The 26,182-nt window shown below is 43.9% G+C and overlaps 1 protein-coding gene across 6 annotated transcripts in view; it reads right to left on the reverse strand.

The window, feature by feature from the left end:
* Positions 1 to 11,602: 11,602 nt before the first annotated feature.
* The window catches only part of sh3glb2a (SH3-domain GRB2-like endophilin B2a), a 115,672-nt gene continuing 101,092 nt past the window's right edge, over positions 11,603 to 26,182 (reverse strand). For 4 of the 6 annotated variants that reach the window (XM_041193921.1, XM_041193920.1, XM_041193919.1 and 1 more), the window contains 5 exons: positions 22,125 to 22,214; positions 17,862 to 17,962; positions 16,437 to 16,451; positions 14,071 to 14,302; positions 11,603 to 12,992 (listed from right to left, as the gene is read on the reverse strand). In XM_041193921.1, the coding sequence (XP_041049855.1) occupies positions 12,885 to 12,992; positions 14,071 to 14,302; positions 16,437 to 16,451; positions 17,862 to 17,962; positions 22,125 to 22,214 (546 nt within the window). In that variant the 3' untranslated portion in view covers positions 11,603 to 12,884. The remainder of the gene's footprint in view (positions 12,993 to 14,070; positions 14,303 to 16,436; positions 16,452 to 17,861; positions 17,963 to 22,124; positions 22,215 to 26,182) is intronic. The other 2 variants (XM_041193918.1, XM_041193922.1) reach the window with 1 other exon arrangement.

The raw sequence follows: 26,182 nt of genomic DNA on the forward strand, positions 1-26,182 counted from the left end.
TAAGGAAGGATGTAAATGTGTTGGAAACAGTTCAGAGAAGGTTTTCTAGACTAATACCTGGAATGGGTGGGTTGTCTTGTGAGGAAATGTTGGACAGACTAGTCTTGTACCTGTTGGAGTTTAGAAGAGTAAGAGACAATTTGATTGAAACATGTAAGATCTTGTGGGGTCTTGACAGGGTGGATGTGGAGAGGATGTTTCCTCTTGTGGGAGAATCTAGAACTAGGGGTCGTTGTTTAAAAATAAGGGGTCACTCATTTAAAACGGAGATGAGGCGAAATGTTTTCACTTAGAGGGTCGTGAGTCTTTGGAACTCTCTTCCTGTAAAGGCGGTGGAAGCAGAGTCTGTGAATATTTTTAAGGCAGATGTGGATACATTCTCGGTAAGCAAGGGGGTTATAGGTGATGGGGGGTAGATGGGATGCAGATTTGAGGTTACCATCAGATCAGCCATCATCTTATTAAATAGCGGAGCAGGCTTGAGGGGCTGAATGGCCTATTCCTGCTCCTTTTTGTATGTTTGATAATGATGCCTGGAGCCCAAGGGTTAAATTGGTTGGGGAGTCTGGGACTAGGCAGCAGTGTGTAAAAATTAGAGCCAGAGCTTTCAGAAGTGAAATTAGGAAACACTTCTACACACAAAAGGTGGTAGAAGTTTGGAACTCTCTTCCTCAACGTCAACTGATGTGAGATCAATTGTTAAATTTAAATCTGAGATTGGTTGATTTTGGCTATCGAGAGGTACTGAGGGATACGGGACAAAGGCATTGTCAAGGCAAAGTTAGGTCGCAAATGAACCTCACTGAATGGCAGGATGGACTTGAGGGGCTGAATGGCCTCCTCCTGTTTCTATACGCCAATGTTCTTGTGAGACCTGTAGACAAATACCAGTAGATTTGGTCTTTTATTTTTGCACTAATTCAGCAAGAGTGGCTGGATAGATTTTCTGTCTCTTTGACGATTGCTGTTATTACTACTAGAGGTTTGATCAAATCAGACAGTGGAGACTGTTCTTCAACAGCAGACACAGCCTTGAATGAAGCACAACGTCTTCCAGCTAAACACTGGCAAGACAATTGGCTCCTGTCAGAAGTTTGTACCCCCACCCTGCTGGCTCCACGACCCCTCTATGGCCCTCACACCTAACTGAGATTGTAGGATACTCACAGCAGGAGGTCCCAGTCTAGCTCAGGAATGGGAACTGAACTAGAACAAGAAACCTGAACTGGAATTGGCCAAAAATCATTCATCACCCCTTTAAAATTTCCAACACCCTTAGCCTTCACCCTGAGTACTTCAGTCACTGGGTAAGGAATTTTGGGGTTGGTGTTGATGATAGTTGGGTATTGGATTCTCCCCATTACCAGCCTGTGTTTGACTTCTCAGTCTGTCAATCATTCGTTGCCTTTTCTCTTGCAGACACGGATGGCGATTCAGAGAGGAGACCACATTCATGCAAAGAGCACCTCGAGGAAGGCACGGGTGCTGGTGTTGTTCAGCCTGCTGTTTGGCGTCTTTGTTTCAATTGGGTGGGTGATCTATGTAGTTGTGGCACTTTACTTTGCATAATGCAGACTTGTGACCAATCCAGGATAGCGTGGCATCCCATTGGGTAAATCCCCCTGTGCTTTGTGAATGAATTGTGTTAATAATATGGACCTCGAGTTTATCCACTATGAAGATTCAATGATACTGCATAGATGGAAACTATTTCAGTTTCCCAAGTTCTCCTACAACTTTTCTTTCACTCATTCTCAGGATGTGGGGGTCACTGGCTCGGCCAGCATTTATTGCCCATCCCTAATTGCCCTTGAGAAAGTGGTGGTGAGCTGCCTTCTTGAACATCTGCCGTCCATGTGGTGTAGGTACACCCACCGTGCTGTTAAGGAGGGAGTTCCAGGATTTTGACCCAGCTACAGTGAAGGAACAGTGATATATTTCCAAGTCAGGATGGTGAGTGACTTGGAGGGGAACTTGCAGGTGGTGGCATTCCCATGTGTCTGCTGCCCTTGTCCTAGGGGCTAGAGGTCACGGGTTTGGAAGATGCTGTCAAAGTAAACAGAGGGGAAATATATTCAAGCCATGAGATTATTACCTCATTATCCTCTTTTGTGACTTTCTGGCTGTAGTCTCAGACTCTTCACTAGAAACAGGGAGAATAATTACTGTTCCTTGTGCCACCCAAAAATATAGCAACAGCACCAGTTCATCAGAGGGAAATCTAGGGCTTTATAACCCATTAGATAATTCACTGATCACACGTATACAGCATCAACTAAATGGTCCCAATGTGGCTCCACAGACACCTGGACAGGCAGATACACTCACTGTCCAGTGAGGTCTGAGTCACAGGAAAACACGGCTTTTGATCCCAGTTTGAATGGAGTTAGCTGCAGTTAACGGCAGTAAGGCTGGAATTCTCCTCAGCAACTCCTCACAATCCGTGTGGGAGTGAGTGAGGTGTAAATCAGCCTGGATTCACACTCAAGGTTGTTATCCAGTAACACCTGATGGAAAATGTGTGCATGTGGGGGATCGGTTTTAGATGCGATGCCTCCCTTGGTTGAGTGGCCAAGGCATGCTGTCGGGGGTCATATGTTATGGAGAGTGTTGGATCCCGGGGAACTGAACCCTGATGTGACCCAGAAGTGAAGGAAGCTGGAACTACTAAAAAAGGTCTAAAAAGATCTCCCTTCTGATCTGACGGTTCCCTGGTGTAATCACATTGAGCCAACATTACGTTGTGGTAACACTAGCGCACTTGGGAATCGGGACTTGCTGGGCACTGCCAGGCAGCCTCGAATTCCATTCAACATTGAATAGCCGTGTTCAAGGTCAGTGTTGGCTGCAGCCATGAATAGTTAGGCATTGTTAGGAATGTTAGGAATTAGCCTTGCCAGTAACGCTCACATCCCAGGATAGAATAAAAGAAATTGGAGGGTGCCTGGAACTACACAAGAAAGTTTTGCTGAAAGGTTTCCTTATCATGGAACAAATGAAGTTTCCTTCATCCAGTGAAGGAAAGGTACATAATGCGCTAACATTTGTCTAGCACTTCCCTTCACTGGATCAATATTGGAGGCCATGGAAGGGCAGATGGGACATGGTTTGCGAAAGGAGATGGTTTAATGGCCATTTCTGATTCCATGCTCCCTTGTGTTGCCAGCCCTCCAGGAATGGCCTGGAGTCTCCAAAACATGAAGATTAATTTCCTGTGATGAAACTTGGGAGGACATTAAAATGATCATAATCAGTTTCATTTTAATTTTTGAGCATTTTCACTTACAGGAGAAAACACTGTTTTATTTGGCAGGGCAATCGGAGACAGGAGGTGATATAAACTCCGGGAGTAGTTTTAACCAAAGTTGGCAACTCTCAAACTATGTCTAGTAAATCTTTCCTGGGCCTAGTCAACATGAAAGCCTGCTCTCTCAGGTACAGATTTTGATTAGTCACAAGGGATTCAGAATGGCTGATAGTAATTTTTAGTGCAGCGTGTGGAGCCTGGGATCGTTGAGATCTGTAGTACACAGCAGGGCTTGTTCAAATCTTGAGGACTTAAAGCTTTTCAACCCAGCCAGTTCGGTACTGTGAAAAAGGAGGAATTGTCTTAAAAATTGACAGCTGTTCATTGTCTTCCAAATTGTTATTAGGCAAGAAGTGATGGTCTGGAATCAACAATTGCGATAACAGCAATCTGTTAACCCTGCGCTATTGTCAGTTTCCCCTAGAGGCACCTTGATACAGCCTAAGGTCCATGTGGGGTTGCCAACTCCTCCAGGTTTGCCCTGGAGTCTCCAGGGATTGAAGATGAATCTTCGGACTCAGTGGCACGCAGGAGAAAAATCATTGGGACATTTTATTTAAAAATGGTCTTTTTCATTCTCTGAGCATTTTTGGTCAGCTATAAAGATATTGAAGAAGGTGGAAACAAGCCTGTTTCACTAATAAGATTAACCCAATCCAGTATGCTTTATTCTGATTGGTCAAGGACTGCCCTGGAGGGTTGGCAACCGTAGGACAACATAGTTCATCAGGAACGGTTAGACGGAATTTTCCAACACAGAAACAGGCAGGTCTATGCTGGTGTTTCTGCTCCACACAAATCTCCTCCCACTTTACTTCATCTCATCCTATCAACATATCCTTTCTCCTGATAACAGAGGCTGAGAAGGGGTCCCAGAATTCCCCATCACTTCTCAATTTCAATTCCTGTTGTCTTCCAGTAAATTTGTCACCATTTCCCTCTCAAACTCCAGGGTCGGAAGATGAATCAGGGTAAATCTTCCTTCTTCTCTTCATTGACCAATATAATAATAATAATGATAATCAATGCAATACTCTTGAAAATACTGTAGATACCAAGAGAAATGCTTTCCATGTGACGTTTGTGATGCATTTGTGACTGGCACAGGTTACACAGCCAATGCTGATCTTGGCTGGGTGGGTGATGCAGAATAAAGCTTGGATCCATACACAGCTTTTAGATCTCCAGCATACTCCCCAGATATCGGCATCATGTTTCCCCACAGACTGATTCAGCCAGTAGGGCAGCAAAGGAGAAGTGTAGCTGCCCTCACCCACCCCCAGCACTGGCAGTACCAGGCAGGTAGGCAAGTGAGGCGACCTCACCAGAAGATTCGCTGTTAGCGTTGCTCTGTCGCACGGAGTCACTGTGCCACGGGGTCTTTTGCCTGGTTTAATCTCACCACCTCCTTAGGATCAGCCTCAGGATTTGGCTCCAGTGAGGTCAAAGTCATAAAGTGTATTTGACCCTCAATATAATTGAGACACAAAGGACAGGGTTTTCTGCTTTGTGATCGGGACCCCAAATTTCGGGGTCAAATGCGGATCCCGACCCCACAGAGTGGGCACTTGCCATCCACCCCGCCTGGATTGGCCATTTAGTGGTCAGAGAGCTGGTTCGCTGTCCCATTTAGGATGGCAGGCTGGCTGTTGAAGCTGGAGGGCGAATAGGTGAGACTTCAACACAAAGGAGCTGCAGCCTGTCACAGGTAAGGGAGAGAAAGGGCATCTCCATCTCGAGGCACCCTCTCAGCAACTTTTAATATTTTTGAAATAATAAGAATGACCGCAGCTGCTGAGCCGAATCCACCTCCTCCTGCTCCACCCCATCCGCAAACGGTGGCTTGCAGCCAAGTCATAGCCCATTCAGCAGGTGCGGGGGTACCTCAGAGTCAGGATGGTGCCGGCAAACTGGCACATCAGCCGGTGTAGTGTTCAATTGTTCTGTGTTTGATTTTGTGAACCTATTTACTATCGATGCTCACTGCACTGGGTGTGGACTCAGAGAAAAGTAAACAAACTGTAGAAAGAGCTGGAAGCCAGAACTGAAGCATGGAGCAGACATTTTAAAACATTGTGAATATTCCATGTGTGAATAAAACCTGCTACACACATAGAAACTAGAGTCATCTCTACATTGCTCTGAGCCAAATCAAACATATAAAATAAACAACTGCCGGCATTGTGAAATGATGCACCTGTCTGCCTCTGTACCTGCCCCCCATATCAGGGTGAAAATCCTATCCAAGATTTCTATATCCCACAAATACACTCCCAGGACAGTTGGGGAGATAGGACAGGAACTGACCCGGGGTTGAATGTCACAGTAGGGGCTGTCCTGTCCCACCACGGAGACCCTTCTGGCTCTCCAGTCAGTTAGCGTGACCTCTCTCGGTAATAAAACTATAGGTTCCACTAAACATTTGAAACAAGTTATTAAACGTTGGCAATAAATGCAGAAAATTCTGGAAACACTCATCAGGTCAGGCAGCATCAGAGAGAAACAGAGCTAACGTTTCAGGTCAATGACCTTTTGTCGGAACATCAGAAGAAGGTCATCGACCTGAAACATTAGCTCAGTTTCCCTCCACAGATGCTGCTTGACCTGCTGAGCCTTTTCAGCACTTTCAGTTTTTATTTCAGATTTCCAGCATCTGCAGTATTTTGCTTTTGTATTAAATGCTTGTAATTTGGAGTAATTCTGCTCTAAATTTCACAGTTTATGATCAGTGCAAGGACCCACATATTCCCTCATTAACAGCTCATCGCTAACAACTAAACCTTGGCACCAAATAAATCTAATTTCCCCCACTTTAGAATAATTAAGTCATGATAATTACCTCCTTTTGATGCCTTGAAATCCCTTGAATTCTGGGTTTGATCTCACTCGCTTAAAAAATGAAACAATTACTGAAAAACAAAATGAAAGGAGGCCCCCAGGGAGAGATCACAAACGACAGAGCTGATATTGTCTGTTATCTGTGACAAGACTGAAGTGAATTGGAATGTGAGTATGAATGGGATATGTGTGTACAGGAGTGAGATGGAGTAAGATTACTTTAGATTTTATGTATTTATTAGTAACTACCATATTATGTTAAAGATTTAAAAAGCACGGATTAAAAGATGGATTAAAATTTATTTACATCGGTTTTGTCAGTGTTTGGGTTCTTTCTTGGGTATCCATGTTTACACGTGATAAAAGACTTCAAGATCAGGTTCAAATGGGCTTCGGCCCATTGTTATGGATAAAGGCCAAAGTTCACAATCAGACCGGATGCCTCAATGCTAAACAGTGGTTTCGTATGAGAGGTTATGGGGGGGCATCCACAAAAGCAGTCCAAGCCCCAGGTAGATCCGGCCTCCGCAGTTGGTGGTTTTCAGTGGGTAGCCAAAGGTCTGTGGTTCAAGCCCCACTCCAGGATTCCATAAGAAATCAAGGCTGACTGCCCAGTGCAGTACCGAGGGAGTGCTGCCTTTCGGGTGAGACGTTAAGCCTAAGCCCTAGTTGCTCCCTGAGGTGGATGTGAAAGAACCTGTGGTGCTATTTGAAAGAAGAGCAGTGGAGTTATCCCTGCATTCCTGCAGATACTGATCTCTCAATTAACCGTTGATTATCTGGCCATGCTCACATTGTTGCCTGTGGAGCTTTTTAAAAATCAATTCATGGGATGTGGGTGTCGCTGGCTGGGCTAGCATTTATTGCCCATCCCTAATTGCCCTTGAGAAGGTGGTGGTGAGCTGCCTTCTTGAACTGCTGCAGTCCATCTGGTGTAGGTACATCCACAGCGCTGTTAGGGAGGGAGTTCCAGAATTTTGAACCAGCGACAGTGAAGGAACGGTAATATATTTCCAAGTCAGGATGGTGAGTGACTTGGAGGAGAACTTCCAGGCCCATTTATCTGCTGCCCTTGTCCTTCTAGGTGGTAGCGGTTGTGGGTTTGGAAGGTGCTGTCTAAGGAGCCTTGGTGAGTTGCTGCAATGCATCTTGCTCTGCACAGTTGGCTGCTGTGTCTCCTACACTGCGGCACAATTTGAAAGCACTTCATTGGCAGCAAAGTGCTTCAGGGCAACCAGCACTCATGACAGGCGCTACGTAAATGCAAGACTTTCTTTCCAAACCAGCGCTCAAGTTATTGAGCAGCTCGTCTGGATTTACTTAAGTAACAGCATCAATCACTACAAGAACCCACATTGACATAACGTCTTTAACACAGAAAATTATTCCGAGATTCTTAGCAGCTGGGGACTTAATCAAAATGTAAGATGAATGTCAAGCTAAAGGATGGGATATTACAGATGATCGATGTGGTGGGCCTTTGGTAGGGACCTTACACAGAAGAGTTTACGGAGGGAATTTCAGAGCATGAGGGCCAGGCTGCTGAAGGTATGACTGTCACTGTTGGGGTGAAGTTAGCAACAGGCCACGCAGAAGGATGAAGTATTTGGTTGGGGTGGAGGGGGGAGGGGGGGGGGGGTGTGGCAGGGGATATGCAAGCCTAGAGAACTGAGATGATATCTGAGTGGCACACGGAGCAGGATAGAATTCAGAAATTTACATGAAATTGGTTTCATTCCAGAGCAGCGTGCCAATTTCAAATGGAATCCTTGCAATTGTATTTAAAGGCACAGAAATCAGGAGCAGGTCCATGGGGTATGATTCGGAGATATATATGTTTCAATAGAATAATGAACTAGAAGAAATTAACTGGGGGAGGAATACTGAAGTATCACAAATTGTTATTCTGAACATTCAAAATGTGTACAAACCCAAGTAAAAAAAGGGGGGGGGGAATCAGATAATCAGGCCCTAAATATCTCATCAAGTTAACTAAAACTAATAGGAGGTAAATCCCATTCCAACTGGATCAATCACACCCCTGCTCTCTCTGTGTACACTGGGCACAATGAAGGAAGATCTGAATTGGTAATTCATTCTGGTCCTCCACATTCTGCAACCTTACAGTGAACTTCCTTTACAAGTTGTTCAGTCCACCTGTTCTGTCATTCAATAACACCATGGCTGATCTGACTGTGGCCTTAACTTCACTTTCCTGGCTCCCCCACCACCCATCCCCCCAACCCCCTCAACCTCCCAACCCCCCACCAACTTCCCCACCGACCCCACTTAACCCTTGATGATTAAAAATCTGTCTAACTCAGACTTGTGAAAATTCAGCCCTCACAAGCTGTACTACTGTGGTGCACTTGGAGTGAGGCTTAACCAAGGGCCTTTGGCTCAAGAGAATGGAACACAAGCTCCAACCACATTTACCAGCCTGTGGTAATGATCGTTTTATCTAATGTGTAATATGCTTTAAGAAGTTAAGGAAGGTCACATGATCTTAAGTAACCAATAGAAGAGTAGCGTGGGCAACCTCTGAGTTAGTAGTCAGTAGTGTGGAGATTGGGTTTGAAGTGAAAGCACATGTGTACATAATGTTTTCCAACTACGAAGTGTCTGCTGATCAACTCTATCTATAGTACCAACTCGGACACCACTCACAACAAGCATGCAACAAGGATCCAAAGGTCCAACACGTTTCTTTCCTTGTCCAGTGCCCCAGGCAGATAACTAGGAGATCCCATGACTTTGCCAAGACGACTTGCATTGCTAAGTGCTTTTTACAATCTGACAAAGACTCAAAGCATTTTACACCCAATTAAGTCCTTTTGAAGTGCAGTGGCAGTCACTGTTGTAATGTAGGAAACACAGCAGCCAATTTGTGCACAGCAAGCTCCCACAAACAGTAAATTCCCAGATAATCTGTTTTATATCAGCAATGTAGATTGAGGGAAGAAATATTGCCCCGAAAACTGGGGTGAACTCCCCTGCTTTTCTTCAAAATGGTGTCACAGGGTATTCTACACTCGACTCACACAGTCCCTCAGGACTACATGGGGAAGGTCAGTCTGGATTTTGTGCTCAAGTCTCTAGGTTGGGACTCTCAGAATCACATACAACCACAGAAGCAGGCCATTTGGCCCATCGTGTCTGCACCAGCTCTCTGACTGAGCAACTCACCTAGTTCCATTCAAACCCAACCTGCTGACTCAGAGCCAAGAGCGCGATTCACTGAGCCACAGTTGTCATCAATTTTGCAACTGCTTTGTTAATTGTTCTGACAAATTTAATCAGATTGGTTGCTGAGCCCTTCCGTCACTGTGCTCCCTTTCTTCCTCCTCACTCCTTCCCCTCCCCCCATATCCTTTAACTGCAATTAAAAGTAAAATGGTACGATTTTCAAAAGTGCAGTACTGTATTTTGTGATTACATCGTAGATATTGAAGAAAGCTGAAGGAACCACTTTACTGGAAGGAACAGCCTTGGCTCAGTGAGTAGCATTCTCACCGCTGTGTTAGAAGTGGTTCAAGACCCACTTGAGCACAGCCTTGAGCATATACTTTTGGAATAATTTGACCCATATGTCTTTCTGCAGCATTGGCATGGCTGTGGGTTTTCCCATACCATCCCTTTCCCCAACCCTTATGGTGCGTTGGAAGAGGTAAGTTAGCAGTTAAAAAGCTCTGGTACAATGAAACAGGAAAGAAAAGAAAGGAGAAAGACAAAAAGCAAGGGATGAAGAAAAGATAATTTGTGTGTTGAATGAGGCATAAATATTGGCCAGGGTACTGGAAACAACTTTTTTTCCCTTTATTCTTTCATGGGATGTGGGCATCACTGGCAAGGCCAGCATTTGTTGCCCATCCTTAATTGCCCTTGAACTGAGTGGCTTGCTAGGCCATTTCAGAGGGCAGTTAGGAGTCAGCCACATTGCTGTGGGTCTTTAGTCACAAGTAGGCCAGACCAGGACAGAAGAGTTCCTTCCCTAAAGGGCATTAGTGAACCAGATGGGTTTTTATGACAATCAACGTGGTGTTGACAGAGGGATAAATATTGGCCAGGACACCAGAGATGATGCCACTGCTCTTCTTTGAAATAGTGCCATTTACATCCACCTGAGAGGGCAGACAGGGCCTCGGTTTGATATCTTACCTGAAAGACAGCACCTCAGTGCAGCTCTGGAGTGTCAGCCTCAATTTTTGTGCTCAAGTCCTAGAGTCGCACTTGAATCTGAAACCTTCTGAGCCAAGAGCCACTGGGTCACAGCTGAAGCCATGGAGTACTTTTTGAAGCATAGTTGCTGTCGTAAGCCTGAATGAAATATCAGATACACGCTCCAAAAATAAACCAGGAAACTGAAACCTTTCATCCACACTCTCCAGCCAAACCCATCCACATTGGCAATGGTCAGCAAACGTCAGAGTGTGGATCCTGAAAGCACAGCAGTGAGGTCAGTAAATACAGAGCTGGATTTCAGTATCAACGTTCAGCCCATCTTCAAAAGACTGGTTGAGTTTTCATCAGAGAGAGTTGTGCTGCACCCACTTCCTTCAACTCGATTACGTCCCAGTGTGAATGACCACCGGCCCAAGTTCAACAGAGTCACTGGCGCCGATTCAGTTAGACCCTGCAGTCCCGTTTAATCTCACTCAAAAATGAGCAACTTCTGGTGGAGATCAGGAATTGATTTTGTTGGGGGGGGGGGGGTGCTAGGAAGCAAGGAGAGTTTATCCCCAATAAGTTCATTAAATGGAAGAGTGGGATGAAGACGCCTGGGAGGAGGTTCATGTGGAGCAGAAGCACTGGCATGGACCGACTTAGGGGCCATGAGCTGTGAAATTCAACATAAATTACACTAATCTCAAAATTTGTCGATGGAGGTTATACGCAATTAGAAATGGAAATAAGGACACGCAGTCACTATTGATGTCCCGTGTGCAGTGAGTGTCTATATTTATATTTATTATCAATGTTCTTGTGTACGCTATTTGCTTTCGTACTCTGGTTTGCCCCATAACTGCCAATTACTCTCCCCTCCGCAACACCCCTTTTCCTTCCCCTCTTTCAACACCTCTCCCAATCCTCCTTGCCCTCCCCCTCCCCAATCCCTCTTGCCCTCCCTGACATCCTGTCCTCCCCCTCCCTCAATGACCCCCCCTGCCCTCCCTCTCCATCAACCCCCTGCCCTCCCCCTCCCTCACCACCCCCTCTGCCTCACCACTCCCTCTCCCTCCCTCTCCAAGCCCCCACTGTTCATTGGTAACTGTGGAATTCTGGTCTCATCTCCAGGACATCAGCATCATTTCCATTTCCAATTGTGAAGTGTTCACCATTCCTGAGATCTCAACTGGTGTAAATTGACTAACTGTGACAGTGTAATAGCCCAGCTTAATAAATTGCAATGGGATGGAGCCAATACGTGTGAGAGTGAGAGTCTGTTTGAAGGCAACCTGGGACAGGAATACTTTATTATTCTTCAAAGATCATTCACTATGCATAGAACAGCAGGACAGGCAGTAAATACACCCAAATTGAATTGAGGGAGTTGATACAGGTTGATGCAGACAACACAATCCAGGGAATGAACACAGGACCAGGACCTTGCACTGTACATTTACACAGGGATAGTGAACAGCTGTACTGAACAAGCAGGAAGATAACAACAGCAATCGATTTCTAGCGTCCTTCCTAAAAAATGTTCAATTCCGTTAACTTGCACAATGAAAACCACCTTTAGTGACAAACAGCTACCTCAAAAATAAAGTTACAAAAGAGAATTAGAGTGTAAAATTGACTTTTAGCCCATTCTGGATTTGGTAACCATGGATTTCTTTTAAAAAAATACAATTAACCCCTGAAAATTCTTGTAGCCAGGAGGAGAGTGACTGAAATATGTTTAGCCAATGACAACAGGGTTTGGACAATGGCAGAATTGTGCCCCGTCACCACTGCCCACTGCCTGTCCTCCTCAACGGTCAAACACACAAATTTCTGCTTCTCCATCTCCTATAAGCACAAGCCCTGTCACATCAGTATCGATATACAACAGTGTGCACTAACAAGAATTCAAAACAACTTAAGCCCTTGGGTTTCAATGAGGGTTTCATCCCACAGGAGTTACAATTCCACCTTCTACACTCAAACACACGCACAAAAAAAAATTCCAGATGCGCATGCAGGAATGCCTCGTACCCTTAACTCCGTCAATAGAGATGTCCCAACACCTGCCTTTCCCCTTCTTGTACCCAGTCCATATTTCTAACCAAACTGAAGTTTCATTGGTGAAATGAGCTGTCACATTACGTTACCGGTTACAATAATGGAATCCTGCAGGCTGGTTTAACCTGTTTTAAGGAGTGTTCAGTGTACAAATTACTAAAAGCCTTCCTCAAACTGTATTTCAACTAGGCTCTGTGCCTGTTTCCAGGGAACTCACCCATTCCATTTGAAATTATATCAGGCTTTTCTAAGCACATGGTTCAAATGGTTTCATCGCAACCAAACACTTTAACATACATAATCAGTCATGTTTTAAATTTCAACAAAACTATATAAAAGTAACATCATAAACCTCTGCACATTTTTTTAAGCTTTCTGGTGCAACCAAAGTTGCCAAAAAAAAATCTTAAATAATGTTTGACATGACATTAGGAATGAACGGAACACAATTGGTAATGCTAATGTGGTCTTTTTGCAAGTGTCAACCCTTCTGTGTAAGTTCTGCGATGGATCTTTAGTTCAGCAGCTCCAGGTAGGTGACTGGAACTTTTCCTTTCTTGTTGCCTTTTTCTCCCATCAGCCAATCAGAATCCATTCCTGGCAGACTGTACACCGTGATCAGCTACACAGCCAAGCATTGAAAATAAAGAATAGAATTAGAGTGATCTATTCATAAACAGCCTACACCTACAGTCAACTTTTTAACCATTATAAAGTCCTCACTTATAATGGAAGCTGTATTGGCACCCTCCTGCCAGCGGTGGCATTGTAGTATGACATGTTTACATAGGCTTTCTCCATTGGAAATGTGGACATAGGAATTTATAATGGAAATAAGGACAGAAATTAATCTTAAAATGGAGACCAAATTACACCCTGGTCCAATTATCTCCTCCGTCCAATTTTTTATTTTTATTTATTCTTTCATGGGATGTGGGCGTCACTGACTAGGCCAGCCTTTATTGCCCATCCCGAATTCCCTTGAAAAGATGGTGATGAGCCACATTCTTGAACTGTTGCAGTCCGTGTGGTGTAGGTACACCCACAGTGCTATTAAGAAGGGAGGTCTTAAAGCTGTTTCAGATGAAGGCTACTTTTGATTATGACTCTGGGATAGGTTATAATTGGACAACAGTTTAAAATGGAAATAAAATCGTGGAGTGATGTCAAAATGGGATGATGTCAACTTGCTGGCATGCATTGTACGTTATCACTCAAGATCAAGATTGACCTCTCAGTGTGCGACATGTACATGAAGAGTCTTCAAATTAATAAATACAAAAAACAAAATTAGACACGAGTGATATCTGAACATGAATGGGAATGAATCTGGTCTGTCAGATGCCTTTGAGAGAAAGAAAGATCAAACTAGACAAGGGCTGATTTGATTTGGAAAGCAGCTGAAAATGAGATTACTTCTTAAATCAGCTGGGCCACGCACAATAACTCATTAATACAGAGAAACTCAAGGATTTTGTAACATAGGTAACAGGAAGCAAGCCATGCAGCCTTTGAGTCTGTACTGTCCTTCAATGAGGTCATTGCTGATCTGCACCTTAGTTGCAATATGGATCTGAAAAGTTAGCGTCTCTACAAAAATCCGGGTCCCACTAGTTTGAAGACAGGATGACGAGCAATGCAAGAGGCCAATCCACATTGGGAAGCAGGAAATCTCACGGGACCGCTTGAAAGACACCAACCTCATCGGCAAAGAGCTCAAGCTCACTAGAGTCTGCTGCATCGTAATCGTAGAGAACGCGAGCCTTTCTCGTCCCGCTGGAAGGGGGGCTAACTTCAGTGAACCCCACCGAGGATGGCGTGGGGGTGCCTGGCCCCGTTAACGATGGAACGACTGGGATGGTAGCAGCAGACGGGGAAATGCCACTGGGTGGAGCTGGTGAGTCCGTGTTGCCCACAAATGCACTGGGGTACCTGAAATTGACAAACAGACATCAGTTATTTCACTGGAATGGTAGACCGCATGGCAGGGGTTGCAGTTAAAGTCAACAGTGCAAAGATAGTTAAATAAATAGTCCCTTGGTAGTACAGAACTTGAATATTGCTGATAAGAGACACCTGTTTCCTTAGCCTAAGATTTTTGTCTTGCACTCATCAGGACAAAGGCTCAGGGCTTGAACATATTCCTTTTTGCAGAAGATTGGGTCCCTGTTTTGAATAATCCAGGAACTTGGGGAGCCTAAAGTTCCTCATTGTTTCTCCACAGCAACACCCCAGCCAATCAGAGTCGACTTGCCTACCATCAGCACCCTTTTCTCCTGTGGTATAAATTGTTGTGATAGTTTGAAATTTGACATTCTTGTGTTTGTCCTGATGAGTGCTGGACAAAAAGCTTCAGCAACGTGTCTCTTTTTACAGTAATATTTAAATAACTAAAACCCAGAACACACTCGTATCTGGATATAAGTCATTATAGAATGGCAGCTCTCTGGGCTCATTATGTATGAAGGTTTGAACAGAGCTGGAGAGCTAAGGAGGGTGAAATGTGAGAATGAATGAGTCTGCTTCACTCCCTTGTCATATTGCATAGAGAGGCACAAGGACAGATTGATTCTCACCACCATGGCAGAGGACATTTGAGAAAGTTTATGTAAAATTTTTCTTACATTTAAAATATAAATTTCCTGTCTTTCTTTCACTATTTATATCATGGGTAGGCTGCATCTGACAGTAGTTGTCAGGTATACCTCACTGGGTTGCACCCTCGCCTCTGAGCCATCGTGGGTTGAAATCCCACTCCAGGGGTTTGAGCACCAAATCTGGGCTGGAACCTGCTGTGCAGTGCCGAGGGAGTGCTACACTGTCAGACATGCCATCCTTTAATAACAAAAAAACTGCGGATGTTGGAAATCCAAAACAAAAACAGAATTACCTGGAAAAACTCAGCAGGTCTGGCAGCATCGGCGGAGAAGACTTCTTCTCCGCCGATGCTGCCAGACCCGCTGAGTTTTTCCAGGTAATTCTGTTTTTGTTATGCCATCCTTTGGATTGAGTTGTCAAACTGAGGCCCTGTCCGTCCTATCAGGTGGATGTAACAGATCCCACGTCGCTATTTTAAAGAAAAGCGGGGAGTGCTTCATAGTGTCCTGGTCAATATTCATCCATTAATCAACATCACAAAAACAGATTATCTGACCATTATCATATTATTTTTTGTGAGAGCTGGCTGTTTGCAAATTGGCTGCTGTGTTTCCTATAATGCAACAGTGACCACATCAAAAGTACCTGACTGGCCGTAAAGCGCCTTATTTCCATTATAAATTCTTACGTCTACATTCCCAATGGAGAAAGCCTGTGTAAACACATCACACTACAGTGCCATCACTGGCAGGAGGGTGCAATTACAGTTTCCAATATAAGTGAGGACTTTATAGTGGTAAAAAGTTGACTATAGGCATATGTTTATGAATAGATCACTAACTTTTTTCTTTTCTTCAATGCTTGGCTATGTAGCTCATCACGGTATACAGTCTGCTAGGAATGGATTTTGATAGGCTGATGAGAGTGCCTTTCACAACCTCCTGAGGTTAAGAAAGGCACTATATAAATGCAAAGCTGTTTTTCTTTTTCTTTAAGCTTGCTAAGAGGTCCAATTTCCGGGTAACTGGTCTCATTTAACTTTGGTCATTGGACTGGCGTGAGAACAGGTCTGGACAAGTCAATCATTAAGTCAGTGACACACAAGTGGCTGTAAGATACAGGTCACGGAGAATCACTTCGTAAAACATCAACTTATTATGGACACCATCACGGGAAATATATCTACCAGCTGTTCAGGAATATTAACTGTCTACCAAACCTATATAAAGTCTATCGCTGATAACCATTGATACCATGAATTCAGACCAAGTGCATGATTTGAAAGTGAGGGAATATACCTCTAAACAGCCCAGGCTGCAAATGCAAGTTTTAAATTCATACAAGAAATGCTGGAGTGCAGGAGGGGGATGGGAACTGGACGGAGAGGGAGGATATCTTTTAAAGCCATCACAAACAGAAGCTTTCAACAGTTGAAGTGTCTACACCATGAACCAAGATTTATACTTACATTTCTCTATTGGAGCTGAAAGCATGAAATGAAAATCATAATGAGTGTTATAAAGATATTTAAGGGATTATCCCCACACCCCCCCACCCCACTGTCCCTGTTTAAAGGACTCTGCTAAGGTCCAACCCAACCTTGTGAATCAACATTCATCATGGAGCACTTTAGGATCCAACCTGTCCCAAGCTGGTTCAGCCTTCCAGCAATTTCTCTCTCCAACTCCTTTCACTGGAGAGAGAGAGAGAGAGAGAGAGAAGGGACGAGAGAGAGAGAGAGAGAGAAGGGACGAGAGAGAGAGAGAGAGAGAGAAGGGACGAGAGAGAGAGAGAGAGAGAGAAGGGACGAGAGAGAGGGAGAGAGAGAAGGGACGAGAGAGAGAGAGAGAAGGGACGAGAGAGAGAGAGAGAGAGAGAAGGGACGAGAGAGAGAGAGAGAGAAGGGACAAGAGAGAGAGAGAGAGAGAAGGGACGAGAGAGAAAGGGACGAGAGAGAGAGAAGGGACGAGAGAGAGAGAAGAGACAAGAGAGAGAGAAGGGGTGAGATAGAGAGAGAGAAGGGGTGAGATAGAGAGAGAGAGAGAGAGAGAAGGGGCAAGATAGAGAGAGAGAGAAGGGGCGAGAGAGAGAGAGAGAGAAGGGACGAGAGAGAGAGAGATAGAGAGAAGGGATAAGAGAGAGAGAGAGAAAGAAGAGACATGAGAGAGAGAGAGAAGGGGCGAAAGAAGTGACAAGAGAGTGGTTGAAGTTCACTGTCATATTGTGTTTATAGTCAGCTGTCATTTTTGCATATTCTTTCTCAAGATGAGTTTTGCACTGTCACTGGCAAGGGTTTGGGTCTGAAGTATACTGAGGGTGGATGCAAGGCCAGGCAGGAGTGCACCGGAATAGTCAAGTCTGGAGGTAACGGATGTGAATGTTTCAGCAGCATTTGCGCTGAGGTAGGGAGTGGTGTTGGGTGTTATTATGGAGGTGGGAATAGCTGGTCTTCATGACAGTGCGGAGACGTGCAAGCTTTTCTCGGGGTCAAATCTGACATCATGGTTAAGAACAGCCTGGTTCAGCCTGAGAGAATTGCCAGGGACAGAGATGGAGTTGGCAGCTAGAGGAAAGAGTTTGTGATGGGGGCCAAAGCTTTTGATCTTCCCAATATTTAGCTGGTTTGAATTTCTTCCAGAAATAACACTTTGGAGCACAACATAGGGAAATTTGACAGGTGACATGATGGTGAGTGGAGTGATCTTGGGATGAACAGGTGACTTTGGGGCTATGATTCCCAAAGCTCTCCGGAGCTGAGGCTCTTCCTACAGGACAGTGAAGAGGAATCCAGGATCCAGACCAAGTCTTTGCAAACACCGCCCTTGACTGCGGGAGTCCAACATAAACCAGGCTAAACATTTCTGGATATTCATTTGCTTCTACAGCTCCTTACCTGCCCAATAGTTTCTGCAGATCCAAGGTATACTGGTAACACTGTGCGTAATACGTGCTCTGTGCCTCCACAAACTCATGCAGGCAGCGGAGGTGGTTAGTCTGCAAGAAAAAAACATTTCATTCTTTTTAAACTATGATCTGAAACTCGGAATTCTGCAAATGAACAACATTTTCTAGCCAGCTAGGCCTGGTTCAAAACATACTCTACCCTTTAGCTAATGGACTAAACAATGACGATGACAACAACAACTTCTATAGCACCTTCAACATCATAAAACCCAAAGTGCTTCACAGGAACATTATCAAACAAAATATGACACTGATTCACATGAGATATTAGGGCAGATGACCAAAAGCTTGGTGAAAGAGGCAGGTTTTTGGGAAGTGTCTTAAAGGAGGAAATTGGTGTAGGGAGGTGACGAGGTGTCATGAGCTCAGGGTCAACGCATCTGAAGGCACAACTGCCATGGTGGAGCAGTTAAATTGGGGATGCACAAGAGGCCAGAATTAGAGGGGTGCAGAGACATTGGAGGTTTGTGGGACTGGAGGAGGTTACAGGGATAGGGAGGGGCAAGGTCATGGAGGGATTTGAAAACACATGGTCGAAAATTTTAAAATCAAGACGTCTTGACCAGGAGCCAGACTAGGTTAGCAAGCACCAGGCATGGGGACCTGCTGAGGTAATACATGCCAACAGAGTTTTGGATGACCTCAAGTTTACGAGGAGTAGAATGTGAAGTCAGGAGTGCATTGGAATAATCAAACTCAGAGGCACCGCAGGCATGAATTAACAACCATTGTACTGGGTCCAATCAAATCAAGGATCAGCATTGGGATCACTTCTCTTTTATATATATATATAATGACCTGGACCCAGGTATACAGGGTATAGTTTCAAAGTTTGCAGATGATATAAAACTCAGAAACATGATAAGCAGTGAGGAGGACAATAACAGACTTCAAGAGGACAGGGACTGGTGAAATGGATAGATACATGGCAAATTAAATTTTACTCGGAGAAATTACTCATTTTGGGAGAATGGACAAGCCTGGCTGTCACATGAGGAAAGATTGGACAGACTTGGCTTGTATCCACTGGAGTATCCTGTTGGAGTTGTATAGAACCTTGGTGAGGCCACAGCTGGAGTACTGTGTGCAGTTCTGGTTGCCACATTATAGGAAGGATGTGATTGCACTGGAGGGGGTGCAGAGGAGATTCACCAGGATGTTGCCTGGGATGAAACATTTAAGTTATGAAGAGAGGTTGGATAGACTTGGGTTGTTTTCGTGGAGCAGAGAAGACAGAGGGGCAACCTGATCAAGGTGTACAAGATTATGAGGGGCATGGACAGGATGGATAGGGAGAAATTGCTTCCCTTAGTTGAAGGGTCAGTCACGAGGGGACATAAGTTCAAGGTGAGGGGCAGGAGGTTTAGGGGGATGTGAGGGAAAACTTTTTTACCCAGAGGGTGTTGACGGTCTGGAATGTGCTGCCTGGGAGGGTGTTGGAGGCGGGTTGCCTCACATCTTTTAAAAAGTACCTGGATGAGCATTTGGCATGTCATAACATTCAAGGCTATGGGCCAAGTGCCGGTAAATGGGATTAGGTAGGTAGGTCAGGTGTTTCTCACGTGCTGGTGCAGACTCGATGGGCCGAAAGGCCTCTTCTGCACTGTGTGAATCTGTGATTCTGTGAGTCTAGAAGAGTAAGAGGCAACTTGATCAAAACCTTTAAGATCTTGAGGGGTCTTGACAGGGTGGAGGTGGAGAGGATGTTTCCTCTTTTGAGAGAATCTAGAACTAAGGATCACAGTTTAAAAATAAGGGGTCGCTCATTTAAGAAAGAGATTAGGTGATTTTCTTTTTCTCCCTGAGGATGGTGAGCCTTTGGAACTCTCTTCCTCAAAAGGCAGTGGAAGCAGAGTCTTTGAATAATTTTAAGGCAGAGCTAGATAGATTCTTGATAAGCAAGGGGTTGAAAGGCTATCAGGGGTAGGCGGGAATGTGGGGTTGGGGTTAAAATCAGATCAACCATGATCTTATTGAATGGCAGAGCAGGCTCGAGGGGCCAAGTGGCCTACTCCTGCTCCTAATTCATATGTCCGTAGGACAGGAAATATAAACTAAATGATACAGTTTTAAAAATTAATTAATGGGGTGTGGGCATCGCTGGCTAGACCAGCATTTATTGTCCATCTCTAAATGCCCTTACAGGTGATTCAGGAAGAGAGAGACCCAGGGGATATAAACACAAATCTTTTGAAGAGGGCAGGATGAGCTGAGGAGGCCAATTTTAAAAAATAATACAAAGGCTTCTTGCTTTTATAATAGAGATTATAGAAACTAATGCAAGAAAGTTATGCTGGAATTTTTTATGCACTACTAATTAGGTCCCAGCTGGAGTTTACGTTCAATACTGGGCATCATATTCCAGCAAGAATGTCAAGCTTTTGGAGAGGGATGCAGACATTTACTGGAATGTTACCACCTCTCTTCAGTTATGTAGAGAAACTGCAATTGTTCTCCTTGGAGCAGAGGTGGACATGGGGAGATTCGATAGAAGCGTTGAAAATTATACAAGGGTTTTGGATGGAGTGGACGGGCGAAATTACAGATAGAGTGAAACTGTTTCCATCGGCACAGAATCAGTATTGAGAGGACACAGATCTAAGATAATTGGCAAACGGACCAGAGGGGAGAGGAGGAGAAATCCTTTCACACAGCGAATTACAGTGATCTAGAACGCACTACCTGAAAATGAGGTGGAAGCAGATGCGACAGTAACTTCCAAAAGGGAGTCGAACAAATACTTGAAAGGGGGAAAACATTTGCAGGGCTATGGGGAAAGAGCAGGGAGTGGGGGACTTATTGGATAGCTGTTTCAAAGAGCTAGCACAGGCATGATGGACCAATTGGCCTCCTCCTCCATTGCATCATTCAATAATGGATATAAGGTTTAGTGGAGGCCTCAGAAAGAAAAACCGATGAAGTTGTGAGGCTGCGGAATTTACTTCCAGGTTTAGTGGTTGAGGCAGGAACAATGCCAGCATTCAAAATTAGATTGGATAGGAGGAAAAAGGGGCTGGAGGGATATGAGAACGTGATAAGTCAATACAATGAGGATATTTGCTTATATGGAGGCATAAACAACATGGACTGGTTGGGCCGAATGTCCTGCCTCTGTGTTATAACAGTGTCTCGATGCATTGATATGTTTTTGGTGGGATTTGAGGTCTTGGTATCAGTCTCAACCACCCTAAGCTCCACCCCCAACTTCAAAGGATTGCCATTTAAAATACTGAAGACACTGAAAATAGTGAAGTACAGAATTTCCTTTTTAATATTTACCATCAAAAGAAGTAATAGCTAACAGGGAAAACTGAACAAATTGGGGCTCTTTTCTTTGGAAATGAGAAGCTGAGAAGTGTAATGTAATCAAGGTGTAATGTTCAATGGTTAATTGATCTGTGTTTGATCATGCGAGTCTGGTAACTGAACTATGCTCACTGTGCTTGATTGGTTGAGCCTGGGTGTTGACTCAGAGATAAAGTAAATAGACACCACAGAAAGACCAAGAAGCTGGAGCAAGCATGAGTGCAGACATTTTGTGATTGCAAAGATATTTTAAAAGTCTCATAAATAAACGTGTTGCACGCTTAGAAACTAGTGTCATCTCTGCAATGCTCTGAGGAAAATCTGATTTATAAAAATATACAACAAATTGGTGAATATGCAACAAGAGATCTTTAAAATTGTGCGGGTTTTTGATAGGGCAGACATAGAGAAGAAGTTTCCACCTGGAGAGGAGAGCAAAGCTAGGGGCCAGCAACGTAAGAGAGTTACTAATAAATCCAATCGGGAATTCAGGAGAAACTTCTTTACCCAGACAGCAAGGAGAATGTGGAACTTGCTACCACAGGGAGTGGTTGAGATGAATAGTATAGATAGATTTAAGGGGGAGCTGGATAAACATATGAGGGAGAAAAGAATAGAAGGATATGGTGATAGGGTGAGAGGAGAGGGGTGGGTGGAGGCTCATGTGGGGCATAAATGCTGGCATGGACCAGTTGGGCCGAGTGGCCTGTTTCAGTGTTGTAAATATGATGTAAACATGCCATAGATTTTTGAGAAATGAGGTTGGTTTTGGTGGAAACTATTAAGTTATGCTTGTTACCCTGGTAGGGGCTCTATAAACATATTATGAACCATTACAAACGCAGCCAAATTGTTGAAATAACTGTGGTTCGACTTGGCAACATACGTGAGTGCTACTGATCCCCTCCAGCAGTAACCTGGTAACCTCTGCTTGCCGGTCAAACTCTGTCTGAGCCAATCGTAACTCTTGTTCTGCCTGTAAATGGAAAAGGTGGGGGAAGGGTTTGGGTGGGGGTGGGAGAAAGGTAAAACTAGAGTAAAACTGTACATTAAAACAATGATCTGCAAACAGAGAGTCAAACCAGTTCTGACGCACATCTTCCACAGTAGATACCTCAGCCCAAATTCTTTTCATTGATATGGTCATTTGCCCAGCGTCTGGGTGAATGAACTAACAGCAACTCAAACCATCAGGATTTGGTGATTTTCAAGATGGGTTTTGAGTTCCTCAAAGACGAGTTAATTAGTTGTGGTAAGCTAGCTGTGTCGGTCTACTTACTGGGGCGCTCACTTCATCCAGTCTATGAACCACATCACAGGTGGGTCAAAAGGGCATTGAGTGTGTAAAATATACACAGTAACAGCCATGTACAGTGCACACTTTCATCGCCAGGTCTGTCCAGGCTGTTATACCTGCCCAAGTATTATGGCTAATGTTTCACTGCAGCTCAAGGCAAAATGGTGCAAAATAAAACATAACACTGGGGGCCATTCACTGTTGCCAGGCCTTGTCACCATTGAATGCATGTGACCAATGTATACCCTGCACTCCAAGTACTTTTACTAATGTTCTTATGTAGTTTTCATGACTTCAAGGTGGCCTATTGACTTGGTGCAACCATGAACAGTTTAAATCATGTAATTCTGTACTGCTTCAGTCTGTTATCTGAAATATACAATTAAAACAAGTGATTTTATTGCATTATAAAAATATTTTACAAATGCTAACTCCAGATGTCAGTGCAATCAGCCAGTTGGTTGCTAATAACTACCATGAGTGCTATGATAGGTGGTTTATGGTTCCTTCTACATGTGCTGAATCACTTTCACTCCTTGCAATGTCTAAATGTGGAAGATAAAACGTAAGGTTACACAAAAATGAGCAATGTGGAAAGAATGGAACCATAATGTACTGATTAGAATAATGCAGTACAGGGGCCCAGACACTCGTCTACACACTGGAGGCTGGGGAGCAGCAACATATTGAATCTGTCCTTCCCGAATGGGGATAACCTCCCCCCTCCCCCCCACCATCAACTGCATTCGGAGAACACACTGCTGCAAATCGCTGGGATTGAGTTTATGCACAAAATTTGAAACTATCCTCCACTCACAGCATTTTGTGACAGAAATAATCCTGCTTTTATTGGTAGGCTTTGCTGTAGTTTAGCTCATGAGCTCAGTTTGCAGAGGCCCTTGTTTGAATCTTGTTTGCTCTAAAGTCCTGCCATAAATCCTACCCCATTCATTATGAATTATACAAAACAGCTAATGAAGGGCACGTTACACATGGTGGATGGTACTGGCAGTGTTTGGGCTCTGTCAGACACCACCTGTACTGCGCATTAATGGCTGTGGTCCCTAAACACATTAAATTGATTGGGAATATTTTCATGGACCTTTCTCAGGGAATTTTAAGGAGGTTGGGATTGGGCTTCTTAAACCATTTCTTTGGACACTCAAGAATATATTGAATCTTTCTGAAGAACAATGAAAGGTGCAGTATAAGAAATAAAACCACAAGCAAGTTTGGGAGGGAGGCAGTGTCTGGTTGGATGCTCTTGTCACTTGCCATGTGGTGCAGGTTGACAGAAGAGCACAAGATATAGAAGCCGAAGAGGCCATTTGGCCCATCGAGCCGGTTCTGCCACTCAGCAAGATCATGGCTGAACTGACAATCCTCAACTCACCTCTCAGCCCCCATTTCCCCAAAACCCTTTCGTATCCAAAAATCTGTTGACTCTATCCTGAATATACTGAACAGCCGAACATCTATAGCTTCTGAGAATTCCAAAGATTTACAACCTCTCTGAGTGAGGGTATTTTCCTTCATCTCAGTCCTGATGGGATGATGCCTTATTCTGAGACAGGGACCACCCCCCCTCCCCGTTCTAGATTCCCCAGCCCAGGGGAAGCTGCCTCTCAACATCCATCCTGTCAAGCCCCTTAAGAATTTTGTATGTTTCAATTAGATCGACTCTCATTCTTGTAAACTCAGGGCGTAATGGCTGAGTCTAGGCTTGACTGGCCTTTCACTGCCTGTCAATATGCAGATGCTCAGGAAGAATGGAGTGCTTGGTTAATTAAATGGCCAATCTCACATCTGTTCTGGAGTTAGGAGTAATGCGAGGAAATAGTCCTATACCCCACTGCCCCACAGAAGCCTCTGTGTGCCATTTACCAGCTTCTGTGTTTCCAGTCTCGGCCTCCAGTGTGCAGCACAAAGTTAATACCTTATATTTACTGGCCAGGCTGTTGAACAGAGACAAGTATAACCCTAGTGAGCACAGCAGTTGTTCATTTAAAAAAAATGTTTGTCTTAAAGTGTACAATTAGAAGGTTTAAAAACAAACTCTGTATTTAAGGAGACGCTGCATTACACGTTCAGAAGTGCAGCAACAACACATTCCAACAATTGTACAATAGGTTAAACACTGAATCTCCAATAGTTCATACCTACGTTCAAACCACCAGCTCCAAATAAAATCACATACTTACATTCCTCCATATTAGACAAATCTATCAAAGCGAGTTTGAGCGATTGGGCTGAGGCACTTGCAATTTTATCATTTAGCACAAGATAATCAAGAATGAACAATTTGATGGAACATTTGAAGAGCATTCTGATTAGGTGCAAAGGGTTAAAATCGGGGGGTTAGATTCGAGCATTTCTTATAGGGCAATTTCAAAAGAACAAAAAACTAACAGCAACACGCTGGTGTTAATACAAAAGCAGCATGAAAAACGTGGCAAAGGGTATTCCATTTCCAAAGATTATCCAGCACGGGTTTTTTTTAAACGCCCCACTCTTGCCAATCAGAAACCAGAAAACACATTAAAGCAACAAAAACTTCAATTTAAAATTAGAAAATGAAAGAATCCAAAAAGTCCAAAATCCAGGCTATCCCTTTATGTTTTCTACATGGGTAGCACTCAAGCAGAATCTAACACAAGGTGGAGCTGGCGACAGCTGGTCTCGTTCCATCACAGCTTCTGTACGAGGATTAGAGTCCATTTGATGGAAAGGGCTAAACAAGGCTGAATTGCTGGTTTGGGACATATCTCCAAATCATCGATATCTGGCCAATACTCTTAACGCACGTCTGTCATTTTATAGAATAATCCTTATTCCACATGTGGTTAATCAATCAAATCGTTGCGATTTTTTTTTAAGAAAAAAAGTCGAGAACAGTTCTTCAACATTTCCCAGGAAAAGCCAAGAACTGTCTATAAAGCTGCAATAGGCACTCCAGGAAATAGGGTGATTTTTTTTGTCCATGAGGTGAAGGATATCATTTATTTTCCTGAACAGGTCACCTCTCACAGTGGTCTTTAAAAATACAAATTTGAATCTCTTAAATTTACCTTTTAGACAAATAGATTTAATAACAATGGAACTGCAGAGTCATCAGTTCCTGAGGTACCTGCAGCGAGAGTGAGAACTGCAGTGGTGTATTTCAACTTTAGCGTTCCACACAAAGCTGCAAAGGTCTGGGTTCGGTAAGGCAATAGTTTGAGCCAGAATAGGATTACCGTGAGTAGTTGGGCAAGTGCATATTGCAGCTTTAACCCTCCAATCCCCTCCATCCTTTCCCAATAGGCATGAAAAGACTAGAGTGTAGGTCACATGGTAAATACAGAGGAAACCGTCAAACACCATGGCAACCAGGGAGTCATCAATACGCCTTACCTTGTGTGGGCGCCTTCAGCTCATGTTTAGATGGAATTTACAGTTGTTTAAATCCAAAATCTAAAAATAACCGACGAACCAGATTTGATTTTTGATTGTTGAGCTGAATTTCTTCAAAATTGGGTGTAAGGTGTTTTACTGCATGGTGCAGGAGAGATTGTCGAATTGAACATAACTAATAGACCATCTGGCCCTTCAAAGCCAGCACTGCCATTCAATGAGATCGTGGCTGATCTTTTACCCCCACTCCACTC

This window comes from Carcharodon carcharias, chromosome 8 (genome assembly GCF_017639515.1).
Source record: "Carcharodon carcharias isolate sCarCar2 chromosome 8, sCarCar2.pri, whole genome shotgun sequence".
Classification (NCBI taxonomy): Eukaryota; Metazoa; Chordata; class Chondrichthyes; order Lamniformes; family Lamnidae; genus Carcharodon; species Carcharodon carcharias.